Below are 16,438 nucleotides of genomic sequence, written 5' to 3' on the forward strand. Positions count from 1 at the left end.
AGCTCCTATTATTGCAAATACTCTAGGACCCTTAGAGCTTAATCTTATATTATTCTCTTAGAGTAGTAATAAATAGATCTTAGTAACCTGTAGGAGGTTATAAGTTAGCTCTCCTATTACTAACTTTTTAATAATCCTTTAAAATATAGTTTAACCCTAATCTAGTAAGATCCTAGTAGATAGAGCTTTAAGATAATCCTATACTATAAGCTATCCTTTAATATTAGGAATATTATATACCTTAGCTTGCGTATATAGGATTATCTACTCCTTCTACTAGTAATTAGTGTCTTAGCCACTTATCTTTACCTTAGCAAGATAAGCTTTATACTATAATCTTACTAGTGTTACAGCGCTTAAGTTAGTTAGCGCTAGGTTGTTGCAGAGCACTTAGATTAGTGCTTAGAGGGTTACTCTTCCTTAATTAACAAGCTCTATATAGGCTAGGGTAAGGATCCCTTAATCTACTATATTATTAACCTATATAAAGAGGTTCTAGATTACTAATAACTTTAATACCTAATCTAATAAGTAAGCTTAGTACTATACTATTTAGAGTTTATACTACTTGCTTGTTATATTAGATAGCGTAATATCTATTAGCATGTTAGGCTTAATAGGTTTATTCTTAAAGTAGTTTTTAGTATCTAGAGCCTTAGGGTTAACCTCTACCTAGATCCCTTTAGTTAGGGCATGGTATCTGAATTAAATGTACTAGGTAGGCTAGTTAGTTAATCTAGTAAGTAGGATATCCCCCTTTAGGATTTAGTTACTTATAGTAGAAGAGTAATAAGTAAGCTTCTACTTAAGAAATAGTATAAAGAAAGAGTAAAACTTACTAGCTTAGTATCTAAGTTAAATAATACGCTTAAATAGATAGGATAATCTTTAATAAGGTAAAGCGTAAACTAGGCTTATAACTATAGAAATTTAGATTACTAAGGTTAGGAATAATTTAGGAGATAGATTATTAGATTATATCTACTATAATTAGACTTATATATATAGAGCTTTAGCTACCCTTACTAGAAGGTAAATAATTAGTAAACCTTCCTTACTAGAGCTCCTGCTTTTTATTAGGCACTTAGTAGTAAGCTAGCAGTTAATTAGATAGTGGGTTATACAGGGGTATTGATTGGGATTAATTGGATTAAGATGCTCCGTGATCTGGTTGATATCCCTCCTGCAATAGAAGGTTTACTAATTATTTACCTTCTAGTAAGGGTAGCTAAAGCTCTATATATATAAGTCTAATTATAGTAGATATAATCTAATAATCTATCTCCTAAATTATTCCTAACCTTAGTGATCCAAATTTCTACATATAGGTTAGTAATAAGCTAAATAAGTTATAGTAAGAAGCTATATTAGTAGTGTAATATTATAGTAATATAGTAGCTAAAGTAGTAGAAGCTAATAAAGAGTAATTAATAGAAGTAGGTACTAGTAAATAAAGCTAAGTATACTAGCGGATAAGCTAGGCTTATAACCTAATATAATAAAAGTATTAATTAAAGAATCTATTAACAAAGAAGCTAAGGTGGCTAGATATAGATATCCCCACTAGTCCCAAAATGGGTGTCTCCCAGACAACCCGGACAGGGGAGTCTCCACCATTGGTGGTGGGCAGTCACCACCTCGGTATAAGGTAAGCACTATGGGTGATATAGAAATAACAGACGATAGCTGGCGTGTGGTGAGGGAGATGATGGCTAATAAGCTATGTAAGTAGAGTCTCGAAGTAGTTGACACTGTGACAGCCGGAGTGTTCCCGCCAGTCGACCTTTAATCGGTCATCTGTGTCGCATTGGTACGATAGGTAGATGTGGTAGTAAGTATGTATGCCAACTGGTAGGATTACGGTGTTGAAGTAGAGACGGGGCCTAGCCTTGTTCGCCCTTGCGCTAACGTTAATGGGGAAGGGCGGTTCAAGCGTCGTCTCAAACCTGCCTCGACCGATTAACCACACAATCAACCACAACCGCACACCCCATCCGCCGCCATCTGCCATTACACCCGCCACTCTCGCCCGCAATTCCCCATCACATATCGACACATACACCAGCACCGACAGCGACAGCGACAACGACAGCGACACTGGCACATCGCCCCTCCCCGAGCAAGCACGTTGTCGCAGCAGCGCTGCCGGGAGGCTTGACCAGCCTGTCCAGGGAGACCAGGGCCTTAGGGGCGCGCCGCACCCTTCGCCGCGATGCAGCAACGCAACAGCCATGACGAGGAGCCCTCGCGACAGCCCGACAACCCCGATGTCTTCGACGACACATACGAAATCGAGCCGGATGAAGATGACTTCATGCCCTCCTCAGTCGCGGACGGCTTCCGGCCTGTGGACACGGCAGAGGGAGGGCCGGGCGACCGGCAAAACCACGAGCGAAACGACGCACCGCAGCGCCAGACTTCCACCTCGAAACCCCCAGGCGCTCCAGGGACCAGTCTGCGGAGGATGGCCACGCGAAATAGCGTTGCCAAGGTGCACGATGCGATGGGCCCAGATGGCCAGTCCTCGCACCGCAGGGGGCCCAGCACCCCTTCGCCACTAGGACACCGCGACTCAGTGAGCTCGGCTGGATCGTTTGCGACGACGAGCAACTCGGAAAACCCGTTCGAGTTGGGTAGCGGACCTAGCCATCCGTATGGCATGTACCCGCAGCACACCATGGCCCGTCCCTTGAGCGTAGCAACAACCTCGACCGAACGCCAGCCCCACCGATCCATGTCTTTACAGCGCCCAACCCACCCGTATGCCATGTACTCTCAGAGCGGCCTCGCTGACGACGAGCCTCAAGAGGCCCTTCCAGAAGCATCACGAGCGGTGGTGCCTCCTGTGCAAACCGCCATGGGCCCAGTAGGATTTCCTGGACTCAACAGCGGCTACCATAGAGTCTTGGGACCAGACGGTGAAGAGCAGGATATTATTGGACCAGATGGGCATACCGAGCAACTTCCACCTTACTCGAGGTATCCAGATGAGGGTCCAACTAAAGCTTCTGTGGCTGCCGAGCTGAGCGCATCGCGCATAATTCCTGCACCTGTTCCAGGCGCCGAGTCGGAGGATCCGTTCAACACACCAGTATCTCCCTCATCACCAGCAAGCAGGATCTCATTCTCGACCCCGGCTTTGCCCGTGGCGCCAGCGCTCCCCACCGTTACTCCCGCTCGCCTGCCCCCTCAAAGACCAGAAACTCAAACGGGTAACCCGGCGCCTGCGAATTCCGCGTCAGCACAAACGATACCCGCGGAACCCTCTGACTCGTCTTCGGCATCCTTACTCACCACGGAGAATAGCTTCAACGAGAAAGCTGATCCTGTGTGTGCCCAGCCGAATTGGCGCAAGAGGAAAATGTGTGGCAAGATACCAATGGGGATTTTTGTAGCGGTACTCATGTTACTGCTAGTGTGTGCTATTGCACTCGGAGCAGCTATTGGAACAATTATCGTGAAGAAACATCACAACGAGCAGAAAGAAGGCGAAGGCGACAAGCCTCATGACCCACCGTAAGTTCCTTCGACGTTAGCCAACATGAACAAACACTGACCTTGCTAGACTTTCACAGGTTACTGGGCCAAACGGTTCGCTTTTTGATGCTGTGCCTATCCCCACGCCCTCAGGGCTTTCACCATTACCTACGGGTGCCTTCGCTCTGCCATTAGGAATACCACAGGAAAGTAACCCAGGATGTTTGGCACGTGCCAGCCAATACTCGGCCTGGTCTTGCAAAATGACATTTGCACCCCTTGTACTCACCATCAATGACACATCGGAAATTCCAGGCTGTCAGCAATTTGCGTCTATGAAGCAAGGCTCTTCCATCCCCAGTGATGTCATACTTTATGGTCTACAAACTCCACAACTGGAACAGGAGTTCATGGACCTAGTAGTCGACCTAGATTACAAGGCATATGGTCCAGCTTTTCACTTCAAGACGCGCTACGACAAACTAGTAATACTGAGACCGGAAGAGTTGAGCGGTTCACAAGATCTTACGACAAGGCGAAGCGAATCAGTCTTTCGCCAGCACTTCATCGTGAGGCCTGGCGATATGCCATGGTACTGTTTCTGGAACGAGACCTACATTGAAGGCTACATTTACGCCACGGACAACTCGTCTGCCGCATCCTACACCATCTTTCCCAGTCAGTCATCGACGTCTCCCACGCCAACCTCGTCAGACTCGATCGCCATCAACGCAGCCAGTGCGGCAACCATGACCAGCGGTTCCTCAACACACCCCACCCCATCTACCGGAGCCACTCCAACAGCCGCTCCTCCCGTACGCCGCGATGCAAGCTCCTCGTCCGACCCCGCCGCCCCACCTCGCATGTTTCCCTACCCCCGCATCGTCAAGATTGAAGAACGCCGCGTCCCCAACTCGCCGCCACCGTACTGCCAGCGCATGCTACTCCTGGACAACGGCATCATGACTACGGCGCCCAACGGCCCCAACGGCCCTCTACGCATCATGCTGCAGGAACAGGATCCCACGTACGAAGAGTACATTGCCGCATCCGAGGACGCACATAGTAAGCGCGATGCTCTTCCTGAGGATATCCATCCCCGAAGTGATCCCTCGAGTGCATGTCATTGCCAGTGGATGTTCAACTAGGGGCCTGTCTACTTGGCCGTGGTGTCTTCAAGCGGCACCCTTTCTTTTTTCCCTCTTCTCACGCGGTGTTTGGGCTTAGGGATCTGCAAAAATTCACGAGCGAGCAAGCAAACCGGGAGTTTTATTTTTCTAATCTTTGCTTTTTTTTCGCCCAACACATGTGGATGTGCATCTTGGAGGATTTTACTTTTTTTTGTAATAGCATCTACCTTTTTCCTGGCGTTTTTTCCGCGTGCCCGGGGTTATTTTCCCCTTTTGCGGGGTTGGAAGGTTTGACACCCGGCGTTTTTTATACCTTTTTTTTTCGGGGGGTTTGGACGAGATTGTGGATCTGTTGAATGCCGAGGAGTCTCGTTGCCTGGACCTTTCTTCCCTATTGATTTCCTCTAACCTTTATTTTGCTCCATCTTAGGGGCTATTCTTTTTTTCTATTGGTTCGTCTGGTTTGTCCTGTCATCGCTTGCATGCCCTCTTTTGCGGCTTCTTTTCTCCTTTGTCTGGCTCTCTCTCTCTCTCTCTCTCTCTCTCTCTCTCTCTCTCTGTGGCTTCTTGTTTTGTAACGAAGATATCGCCATCATGCAGGACTCGCTGCAGAACGGTTCGGTTCGGCTTCTTGCTCTTTGGCGGCCGGCAGGTGCCGTGGATTTTTACCTCTTTTTTTTTGTGCCCTGGGGGGAGAGGAGTCAGGACACGGCTTGTATATAGGCGGGGATGGAGAGGTGCATCGGTATGGATGATTATGGGGGATGGGGTTCAGGGACTGTGGCTAATCTTATGCTGGTCTGGTATGGGGCTTGTCGCGTGTAGATAGATGAATCACTATTTATGTACTGATCAGTTTGTAGCTTGCGTCGCGTGTGTTGTATTTGTGTGTTGTGTGGAGGGCGGTAGGTATGGGACGGGCATGTACGTCGTGGATGTTCACCGCGCGATTTGTGAGAGATAGATCATCTTATGGCGGTCGAGAGGGAAAAACAAGGGGAGTGAGGGGGAAAGGGAAGGGACACATATTTCCAATATATCCCATCTTCCCTTTGCAAGATCAAATGCCGCATGTGATTCAAATGACTGAATCTAAAGACGTAAAATAAAATCAACGACAAACAAGCCCCCACTTCCCAATCGCGCCCAAAACTCCAATAACACCTCCCCGCAGTCCCCATGACCTAAAACGCCAATCGCTCAATTCCTCAGCGCACGCAACCGCTCGGTGAAAGCCTCTTCCTCCTGCTCCGTGGGCCCGACTTTTTGTTTCGAAGGCGTGGCCTCCTGGAGATCCTGCTGCAGATCGACGCCAGCCTTGTCTGCCGCCTGCGCCATCAGGCGATCCACGTCTTCCTGTGGCGTACCGACAGCCGTGGCCGAGGAGGTGATGTCCTGGTAGAGTTCCGTGGCCGAATCCACGTTTTCGAATTGCTTCTCAAAGTCGACCATGACGGCGGCTACCTGGTTTGTTTGAAACACCTGGTCAGCTTTCTGGATGTCACACAGACTGTGGATAGTAGTGTGCATGTTTCGAGTTAGGGTTTACGTACACGCTCTGGATTCATGCTCTTCATGGCAACATCCAGACTCCGGTTGACCTTCATCATATTCCCTGTAATCTGGCGCATCGTGACGGCGGTCTGGACACGGCCGGCCACGGCATCGACGCGCGAGGCGAGTTGGAGGAGGTTGAGTTTCTCGTTTTGCTTGCGGATTGCGTTTCCAGCATATATACGGGCGATGTCGTTGTGGCCTTGTTTCATAGCCTGGTTTGGGTTTGGTTAGATGTGGGGTGGGGTGTCGCTGGGAGGCCGTGGTAGATGCGCACCTTTTCGAGCTTCATCTTCTCAGCTTGTTCCTCCTTGCCGGCCTTGAGGGCCTGTCTGTTCAGCGACTTGGCGGTAAACTAGGGGAGGGGTCAGGAGGTTGCAGGCGCAATGGTGAGTGTATGTGTATGTATGTGTGTGCGAGTGGTACCTTGAGATTGAAGAGGGCATTCTCGAGACCCGACATGTTTGCGTGGTATGTGGGGGTGTAGCAGGTTGGGGAAGGGTGTAGTGCTGGAAGTGTTAAGTGTTGCGTTGGTAGTGGTGGTGGTAGTGGTGACAGTTTGTGGCTGGAGATAGGCGGTAGCAAGCCAGTCAGTGGTAAGAGTAGGCAAGTGGAGTGTGGGCTGCTACTGTATTGCGGCTGCTTGCCCCGGGGCCACCACGCGGGGTTTGGCGGCCCTTGTGCTCGACGTCATTGGTCGCGAATCCGCACAGACCCTTCGCCGCGAAGCATGCGTTCATAGGCAGGCACTATGCTTCTGCGCCAGTGTGGAAAGGAAAATAATAATGATCATCATCTCTGATGCTGATGAATGGTTTCCTCGCCTAGATACTGTAGATTCTCTGCTCAGGGCTAGACTTCGCTGTGCCTTGCTACACCCGAGAACGCCTACCCGCCAGGCCCTAGACCCAGTGGTTGCCGGCCCACGCGTTCCTCATCCTGTCCTGTATCTATTCCAAACGCCAGAGGAGACCTATACGGCCGACAACACCATAACGCCGTGCAGAAATACATGATTGCTCCTAACGTGAACCCTCTTCAGTGCTCATGCTGTCGGCGGGGCCGCGTTGAACTTGTTGGTCGCTGACTTGAAGAGTTCTTCTTGCATGCGCTCGAGCTCCTCGTTGCTGAGGCCGCTCTGCTCGATCTTGGTCTGCTTCTTCTCGCGATTCTGCGCGCATTAGCCTATGCTGTAGAATCCTGTCTGTAGGAGAGAGAGAGAGAGAGAGAGAGAGAGAGTTACCTGTTGTTGCTTCTTGTAGTCTTGGGCGACTTCGAGGATGGCAGGCACGTAGTCGCCAAAGTCGAGCTCCTCCAGGGCTGCCTTGACGTGTTCACATGCGATCGTCTTCTTTGCGTCCTTTTCGGCAATCTCGTTGGCTTCGGAGGAGATGAGGGTGATGAACTCGACACAGCACTCGATGAGGAGGTCGCGGGAATCTTTGGCAAACGTCATGCCAGGTTCGCCAGCTAGAATGTCTTGGACAATCTTCTGCACGGTTGCTGCGACAGGTGGTCAGCTCAGCGTCCAACTTGAAAATCTGGCTCTATTGGCAAGCAGGTGCCTACATACCCTTGGGCAGCGACAGGTCGTCATTGCCGCCAAACTCGCGGTCAGACATGGTGGTCGAGTGCGCGGGGCGAATCTGGCGTTGAGCTCCAGCACCGAGTTCGCGATGCAGCGTCTCTGCCCAGGTACAAAGGAAGTGCCGCCGGCGAAACTTGGGCCGATTCGCCAAGGCAGGTTTGGCTGTGAAGCAGTAGCGCCATGGATTGCATCATTCATGTGTGACGGAGGACGGCGATTGCCAGTGATGCTCTATCTACTCTGCTGCTCTGTAGAAAACCATCGTACCCGTGGTAGACGGTGAGGGAATGAGGGGTAGAGTGACATGAACGGATTCATGCGTGCATGTACCGGTATCATGCACCTAGTTGTATGACAACGACTGTCACTTGTCTGATGGCCACTCTGCAGCGCCATGGTCCATTCCAGCGTGCAACCAAGCAAATCGTCACAGCGTAGCCAACCATCACCGACACCGACGACCTCTCCTCCTCAATGTACCCACGCCCATGTCGCATCTCAGCTGTCACAAGGCACATGTGAATGGCCCATGACAACGGGGTAAGCTGATCTGGCACATGACATGATCTCAAAGAGAAATGGATGGTGGACGCTAACTCTACTCTACTCTACTCTACTCTACTCTACTCTACTCTACTCTACTCTACTCTACTCTACTCTACTCTACTCTACTCTACTCTACTCTACTCTACTCCAATCTGCTATCGAAGTTTGACTGTGTACCTATCTGCTCCCATGTCCACTGCCCTGCTCTGTCCACTCATCATGCCCACCCACTATCATGTCGGAATAGCCAATCTTGACACATGGGAAACAAGGCACCTCTCGGCTCAAGTGTCGGATGTCCCAACAAGTGTGCACAGTCGCACATCCATGGCCCACTTGCGGCGTTTTTCCCCTCTCTCTCTCTCTCTCTCTCTCTCGTTCTCTCTTTTCGGTGGCCTGGCGTGAAACTGGATGAATCGCTGTTTTTGCATTTGTCTTTGTTGACGTGGGGCGTGGGTAGGATGGGCGCGGCATGGGCCAACAGTGGGCAGATGCGAGGGGGTTCAGCGGTCCACTCAACACGGACATGTGTCGGCAGCGATTGGTGGGCGAGCCGCACGTCTCCGAGATCTGCTCCGCGTAAGGACTCGCTAGGAGGGGGTGATGGAGGATCGCGGGCCCCAGTCATGTGTTTGTCAGACCAGCCAGCCAGCGGCAGTGGGCAACATAACGTCAGCGTGCGTGTCGGCCTTGGCCCAGGGTACCGATCCACTACAGACTTAGCACTGACTACTACTACTACTACTACTACTACTACTACTACTACTACTACTACTACTACTACTACTACTACTACTACTACTACTACTACCAGGTACATGCCCTTACTATGTACTACAAACTGCCTTCACTACCACTACCATTACTACTCTACTCCTACTCCTACTCCTCCTCTAGTACATATACTGTGGTAGGTCGTCTGGTATGTATTGTATGTATATACATCCATGTATGTGCATGTTTGTAGGTACGCCCTCTTGGTCGGTGCCCTGCTATGTATGCCTGCGTGCCTACCGTACCATGGCACCCATAGCTATGTCGTATAGTAGGTGTACCCTGGTACCATGGTTTGACCTGCCTCCCGCTACCTGTCTGTCGCCGGGCTCCTGGGACAAGAGACTTGCAACAGCTAGAGGCCCTGCTAGACCTGGCAAAGCTAGAAAACGTCGAGTAGCGGTCAACCAGAAGAAAACCGGGTGAGGGCGTCGGCTAGAGACTAGAGTACACTTGCAACGCCCGCCGTCACTGTCTGTCCACGATCAAACTTGCAGTTGCCTCGCGCGACTGCGACCGAGGGAGCGGCAGCTGGACTGGTGACATGACGCTGCTATCAAACGCCGCAGGGCGCAAGGGTGGTGATGCCCTCCTTCTGAGGAATCAATCTACTTGTGTACATACATAATATGCTGGCCCTGCAACCTGAGTCCTTATACACCTGCTGCTGCTGCTGCCGCCGCCCTCCCCCCCCACCCTGTCTCTGTTACTCTTACACTGCGCAGTGGTGCTGTTGGTCAGGTTAGGTAGGGCTTGTACCAGGTACCGCTCACCCCAGTACTTACCTACCTGCCCGCGACCTTCACTGCGCCACGGCTGGCTCCCTAGGGAATCTGCCTAGCTGTCTGTGCCTCTGCTGGTCTTGCATCTCGCGCGCTGCACTGCAAGCACTCGGGCAGCCTGCCCCCGACAAATAGAGCCCTTGAGCAGAGTTTTCGCATTCATTACAAAAGACGCTTGTCGCGAAGCTAAGGCCGCTCCGAGCAGCGAGCCAGGTTCCAGTTGATTATTATGACTTCACGCCCTCACACAGCCGACCCGACTGTTCTCCTTTCCACCTCGTCCGCTTCCTCATCCTCGTCCTTGGCCACCAGCTTCACCTTCCCCGCCAGCACCACCAGTCTTGCTGCCATCACCAACAACACCAACACCAACACCAACACCAACACCACCTCCACCTCCACCTCCACCTCCACCTCCACATCCACATCCACATCCACCTCCAACACCTCCAACACCACCTCCACCGCCAGCCTAACTAGCCCTGCCAACATCTCTCTTCGACAAACTCCCACCACCACTATTGCTTCCACGCGCCCTGCCGTCGATGCTCGTCCAAACCGACCCGGACTAGTCTCGCGCGCTTCCGAGAGCTCGACCAAGACGATCCGACCCCGCCATCACCTTCGCATCAAGTCCTCGAGTCTCATCCCGACCCTGTCCATGCCCAACGTCGACCGCGAACCCACCACCACCCGACCCTCCGCCGCCTCCACCACCAACATGGCCTCGTCTGCCACCGGCAACCCTTCTTCAGGCGCCGCCGACTTGCTGCGGCAAGCCATGATGCAGAGGTAAGCCTAGCCTTGTCTTTTTTGTTTTCGTCCACTGCCCGCCCCCGCCCTTCTCTTTTGAAGAGTTTTTTATGGCTTTATTTTGGTTCTATTTCATTTTTGAAGGGTTAGAGTGGTGGTTTGGTCCGGCCTGTTTCTGTCATGGGAGCGATTGCATTCAGCAGCGCTCCTGTTGTTATTGTTGGTGTTGGTGTTGCATCCTCCTGCTGGTGCTGCTGCTGTCGTCGCTTAGCTCAGCCTCCCACCATCCACCAGAGCGAGCGGCGGCGGCCACTGGGCTGCGGCCAAATCCAAGTTACACACCACCTTCTATGCGTCACCGACTCGCTTCTGGCTGCCTCAGCTCACCTGCATTTTCTTACTCATCCTCACCCTCACATTCACCTTTTCTTGCCTCTTCCCTCTCATCCACCACCACATCACGCGCGCGCTCTCACCGCGACGATGCAACCTCCCACCGCCACCCTGCTGACGCCCCACAGAGCCACCAACGACGCCAACGAAGACGGCCACGACCAGATCGGCTCCACCAGCTCCACGCCACCCGGTGCCACAACACCGCGCCCCGATCCGACGGACAAGCGACTGCCGGGTATTCTGCACAGTTACTTTGGCCAGGTTCGTGACTCTCTCATGCCCGGAAGAAAGCCTTCCACGAACCCCATCCCCGCACCAGTCCCTTTGTCTGCTTCGTCGGACCCCCCAGAGAAAGAGGAGGCTTCAGAGACGCGTCCCAAAATGCTGCCCAGCCCCACTCCCAGTGCCTCTTCCCGAACTCCTTCAACCTCGCAGTTGACCGGTGAAACGGAGAAGCTAACGCAAGGCGGTTTTGCGCCACCCCAATCTCAGGCTACTCCCCCTCAGACCCCCCGCACTCGTTCACAGGAAAGCAAGCCGCTGCCCTCGAACCTGTCGCGGACGTCGAACGCATCGGACAAGTCGAAAGAGAGTATCAAGAGCAGCAAGTCTGCCACCTTTGTCGCGCCCAAGGGGAAGCTTGCCGTGACAATATCAGAGGGCCGAGGACTACGGCCCAGTGTGGATCCCTATGTCGTCTGCCAGTTCCAGTGGGCCGAGTACATCTCGGACGGCCCGAGACACGATGAGGCAAAGAAGGGTCGCCACGCACCCATGCAGATGAGGCGGACAGAGAGCGAGATGGGCAGGCCCATGGCCATTCCCATGAAGAGTCGACAGAGTAGCAACAGTGGCCAGAGCTCGGATCCCAGAGAGAATAGTGCGCCGGAAGAGGTGACGAATCCAAAGTGGGAACACGAGGCGATTTTGTAAGTTGCTCGCTCGATCCTCTTGAATAGCTCCTCTTACTCACCCTTCATAGCGATGTTGTGGGAGACCACGCTGAAGTGGACATTTCAGTCTACGACCGCTCAAATGGCGAGGCGTTCTTGGGTCACGTTCGATTCTGCCCCAACCTGGTTGAATACAATGAGCCATATGACGGCTGGTTCCCCCTAGAACCCAGAGAGGGCGAGGGTGGCAAGGTGACGGGAGAGATTCACTTGAAGCTCAACTTCCACAAGGTCGACAAGAAGCACTACGGCCCAGAAGATTTTGAGATCCTCAAGCTCATCGGAAAGGGCACGTTTGGCCAGGTCTTCCAAGTCCGCAAGCGTGACACTCGCCGCATCTACGCCATGAAGGTGCTGTCCAAGAAGGTTATTGTACAGAAGAAGGAGGTGGCACACACATTGGGAGAGCGCAACATCCTTGTCCGGACGGCCATGGCAGACTCACCCTTTATTGTGGGCTTGAAGTTCTCCTTCCAAACGCCATCTGATCTCTATCTCGTCACAGACTACATGTCTGGCGGTGAGCTCTTTTGGCATCTTCAAAGAGAGGGTCGCTTCCAGGAAGCTCGTGCAAAGTTCTACATTGCCGAACTCATCCTGGCTCTGCAACACCTGCACGAACACAACATTGTATACCGCGATCTCAAACCAGAGAACATCCTCCTGGATGCAAACGGTCACATCGCACTCTGTGACTTTGGCCTGTCAAAGGCTAACCTTACCGAGAATGCAACTACCAATACATTTTGTGGTACGACCGAGTACCTTGCCCCCGAGGTTCTTCTGGATGAGCACGGTTACACCAAGATGGTCGACTTCTGGTCACTTGGAGTACTCGTGTTCGAGATGTGCTGTGGATGGAGTCCTTTCTACGCGGAAGATACCCAGCAAATGTACAAGAACATTGCGTTTGGCAAAGTCCGATTCCCCCGCGACGCGCTCAGCACAGAGGGCCGGAACTTTGTCAAGGGACTGCTAAACAGGAACCCGAAGCACAGACTTGGCGCAACTCGGGATGCCGAAGAGCTCAAGGCTCACCCTTTCTTTGCAGACATTGACTGGGAAGCGTTGACCAAGAAGAATGTGGTTCCTCCATTCAAGCCCAAGTTGAAGGGAGAACTCGATGTCTCCAACTTCGACCCTGAATTTACGAATGCTCTCAATAGCGGCAATGGATCCCTCAACGCACGAGCGGCCGCTCTGGCTTCCGGTGTCAACCCGGCTTCTACACCCCTATCGCCAACTATGCAAGCAAACTTTGCTGGCTTCACCTTTACCGACCAAAGTACATTGGATCAACAGTTTGGCAACAGACAGCACAATGACATGGAGCGAATGGATGAAGATGAAAAGGATGAAGTAGACTGGGACAAGCCTGCCGGGCGCGGAGATAGAATGTCTGGAGTCATCCCCAGCAACGACCACGATATCTTCAACCACGGCAACTTTGACGTCTAGTGAACGAGCCAGATACGTCCGTACACTTTGGCACGGGCGATATTGTCTCTGACCGTGCACCTTATTGGTTGATGAATAGGGCTATGTGAAAGCTACAGACCAGATTGTCAAACACACGGCGGTACACCAGCTCAGCCTCTCTTTCACGAGTTTCTTTTTGGATACCCGGCTCCTGTTCTCATCTTGAGCCTCGAAAAGCGATGCTCCCTCGCTCCCGTTCGGCTTCAGCCCCCATCGACACTGTGATGACCATGTTGTGGATCGATAAACTTTCGACTTTCACAAAGACCAAGGGAAGGGTTGCAGTGGATCAATATTGTAACCAGATCAGATGCGTTGCCTGGAGCAAGACAGATGAAATTTACGACAATACTACGACAATACTACATACTCTCGGTTTACGCTCGCTCGTAAACTGCATGCATGCGTTCCGCGCAAGGTGTCGGAGACAAGATGTACAGTTTTGTCACCTGGCGCGTTTGCGTCTTCTCTGTACACAAAGGGTAGCTTCTCTTATGACCTGCTGTTTTTGCATTGCGTGGGGTCTTTCAGTCAGGCATCGCGATCGTTATATCTATCTGCTGGGGAGTTTTGACCGAAACCGGTGCAGTGGTAAGGTTAGTGTTTTTCCAATTCCTATGCATTACACACATACTTGGTTGCACATTTAGCATACTATGATCCAAATCATTTGCATCATCACGGGACTGTAATGGCTGGCTGGGAGTGGACCACGTTGAGGAAGAATGCTCGTCTGTACATACGTGAAGAAATGTAAAAAAAAAATCACGATGTTAGCATTTTGCCCAAAAGACCCCACCCTGCTGCGACTCAACACCAAAACACGCACAGGTTCAATCCTCCAAGATATTCTTGCATGATGTGTGATTAGGCCCTTGGCTGAATTGATTGCCCGTGGCTGTCGCGCAACAAGTACATGCCGTAAGGCAGGGTAAGTTGTCTGATCTGGCAGCGTTGCGCACTCCTCTCACCATGTTTCCTCACTAAGGATAGCGTGCTTCTCGCGATGAGTGAACTGGGAGTTGAACCTCGGCAAATTCGCCCCAGAACTCCGCTTGAGCTGCTTCATCGAGCCTGAACGTATTGACCACCCCGCTTACGATCCAGAGGTTTACAATTCTCCTCTGTCGGACGCAAATACCTTACTTCAGAAATTGTCCTGTTTGTTTTAGGTAGTCTATTGATATTTGACAAGCCTCCCATTAATCGTCGGTATGGGTAAAGAACTCGGTCCCGGTGTCGGCTTCGAGTTTCCCTCGTTCGAGGTCAAGTGGCTGAAGCGCGATCTTCTTCTCTTCGCGAACAGCATTGGAGCTACGTATCCCGATGAGCTGCACTTCCTCTACGTACGTCATCCTGCGCCATTCCCATATAACCATGTTGTCATACGTACATGGATATCTGCAAGCCATACTAATCCTCGGTTTAGGAACTCCACCCTCATTTCGCTGCCTTCCCAACCTACGCAATCGTCCTTCCCTTCAAACACGCCGACCAAGATGTCATTGACTTTTATGCGCGCAGCAACGCCGAGCCCATTGAGGGAGTCCCCAAGTTCGACACCAGGGGCGTTCTTGATGGAGAGCGCAAGATCGAGTTCCTAAAGCCCTTGCCGGTCACGAGTGAGGGACGCAAATTTGAGATTAGGAGTAAAGTGCTCGGTGTGTACGACAAGGGCAAGGCGACGGTCGTGGAAACAGAGCAGCGCCTTGTCGATGCCGAGACGGGCGAGACGTATACCCGGGCTGTTGGTAGCGGATTCTACGTTGGCCAGGGTGGATGGGGAGGTCCCAAGGGTGAGCTGCATATCGCATAACTACTTGTACAAGTAGCCCTGTCGCCTTCTCCCTCCAACTAAACATCCTTTCCAGGCCCCAAGGTCCCCAACTTCCCCCCTCCCGATCGCGCACCCGACTCAACCCGCGTCTTCCAAACCACGCCAGAAACCGCCCACCTCTACCGCCTCAATGGCGACTACAATCCCCTACACGCCGACCCCGAGCCCGGCAAGAAGATGGGCTTCGGTGGGCCCATCATCCACGGCCTCTTCTCCTGGAACCTGGCCGCAAACTCGGTCCTCAAGGCCTTTGGCAGCAGCAAGCCCGAGAACCTCAAGGCCTTTCAAGCGCGCTTCGCCGCGCCCGTCAAGCCCGGCGACCGGCTGATTGTAGACATGTGGAGGACGGGCGATGTGGACAAGGAGGGCTTCGAGGAGATTCGATTCACCGTTCGCGTGCACGGTGGCAAGACGGTGCTCACGAATGGGCGGGCGCTGGTTCGGCCTGAGGGCCAGGTTCGAGCCAAGTTGTAGTCGAATTATTGCTGGTTCGGTACCGCACGTTAATGTTCCAAAGGTTCGTGGTAGGTAGGTGCAAAATTCGGTTTGTGATTGCATCGCCCTCCCTTTACGTAGATGTATATATGTGTATATATATATATAGCAAATACTTGCACTTCTATACACAATCAACCAGCCAGCCAACCAGCCAACCAAACCAAACCAAACCATCTCTCCAAACCCTGACAGTAGCACACCACAAAACAATCAAACAATCAATCGGCCCTCTCCTACCTTTAAACTTTCCCCCTCGCAAACACAAACACAAACACAAACACTTTACCCCCCCCCCCCCTACTTCTCCAATCCCAAAAAAACCCGCGCCACACCATCCACACATCCACGACCCGCCACGCACTCGCTCTTATTATTCACGCCAGTTGTGCGCCTCTTGGTTCATCTCTTATCTCAATTCATCCTTCTCGTCTGATCCCTATCATCCTAGCCCATCGGATCTCATGATAACGCCGCACACGGAGTAGTATTCTAGTTGCGCGTGACGCACGTGGTAGAGGGGTGGGGGAATGTGTGGATGGGGGAATGGGGTGGGTTGGCTGCGCTTGGTGGTGTTTTGGGTTGGGGAGGGAGGTGAATGGTGGAGGGCTGCGCGGGGGGGGGATGGGTGGTGTAGTATGTGTGAGGTGTAAGAATGTCAGTTCAACTGTTCA

The 16,438-nt window shown here is 52.0% G+C and overlaps 5 protein-coding genes across 5 annotated transcripts; 3 read left to right on the plus strand and 2 right to left on the minus strand.

Moving 5' to 3' along the window:
• Window positions 1–1,543: 1,543 nt before the first annotated feature.
• Window positions 1,544–5,462, plus strand: IAQ61_002749 (uncharacterized protein). The gene is made up of 2 exons (XM_003843476.2): window positions 1,544–3,516; window positions 3,566–5,462. The coding sequence occupies exons 1-2, from the start codon at window positions 2,213–2,215 to the stop codon at window positions 4,623–4,625; spliced, it is 2,364 nt and encodes a 787-aa protein (XP_003843524.2). The 5' UTR covers window positions 1,544–2,212; the 3' UTR covers window positions 4,626–5,462.
• A 188-nt stretch (window positions 5,463–5,650) lies between these two features.
• On the minus strand, window positions 5,651–6,623 carry IAQ61_002750 (uncharacterized protein; the record flags this gene model as incomplete). Its single annotated transcript, XM_066095679.1, has 4 exons — window positions 5,651–6,071; window positions 6,161–6,376; window positions 6,439–6,516; window positions 6,588–6,623. 4 exons carry the CDS (start codon window positions 6,621–6,623, stop codon window positions 5,808–5,810), a joined length of 594 nt encoding a protein of 197 aa, XP_065954515.1. The 3' UTR covers window positions 5,651–5,807.
• A 583-nt stretch (window positions 6,624–7,206) lies between these two features.
• On the minus strand, window positions 7,207–8,109 carry IAQ61_002751 (uncharacterized protein; the record flags this gene model as incomplete). Its single annotated transcript, XM_003843474.2, has 3 exons — window positions 7,735–8,109; window positions 7,405–7,664; window positions 7,207–7,332 (listed from the first exon to the last, which is right to left on the minus strand). The coding sequence occupies exons 1-3, from the start codon at window positions 7,781–7,783 to the stop codon at window positions 7,207–7,209; spliced, it is 435 nt and encodes a 144-aa protein (XP_003843522.1). The 5' UTR covers window positions 7,784–8,109.
• Window positions 8,110–11,087: 2,978 nt separating this feature from the next.
• IAQ61_002752 (uncharacterized protein) lies at window positions 11,088–13,411 on the plus strand (the record flags this gene model as incomplete). Its single annotated transcript, XM_066095680.1, has 2 exons — window positions 11,088–11,908; window positions 11,983–13,411. 2 exons carry the CDS (start codon window positions 11,088–11,090, stop codon window positions 13,409–13,411), a joined length of 2,250 nt encoding a protein of 749 aa, XP_065954516.1.
• Window positions 13,412–14,481: 1,070 nt separating this feature from the next.
• Window positions 14,482–15,915, plus strand: IAQ61_002753 (uncharacterized protein). Its single transcript, XM_003843471.2, has 3 exons — window positions 14,482–14,778; window positions 14,862–15,228; window positions 15,304–15,915. The coding sequence occupies exons 1-3, from the start codon at window positions 14,647–14,649 to the stop codon at window positions 15,741–15,743; spliced, it is 939 nt and encodes a 312-aa protein (XP_003843519.1). The 5' UTR covers window positions 14,482–14,646; the 3' UTR covers window positions 15,744–15,915.
• The last annotated feature ends 523 nt before the right edge of the window (window positions 15,916–16,438 follow it).

The sequence above is a fragment of the Plenodomus lingam genome (genome assembly GCF_022343315.1).
Source record: "Plenodomus lingam strain CAN1 chromosome Unknown contig_14, whole genome shotgun sequence".
NCBI lineage: Eukaryota > Fungi > Ascomycota > Dothideomycetes > Pleosporales > Leptosphaeriaceae > Plenodomus > Plenodomus lingam.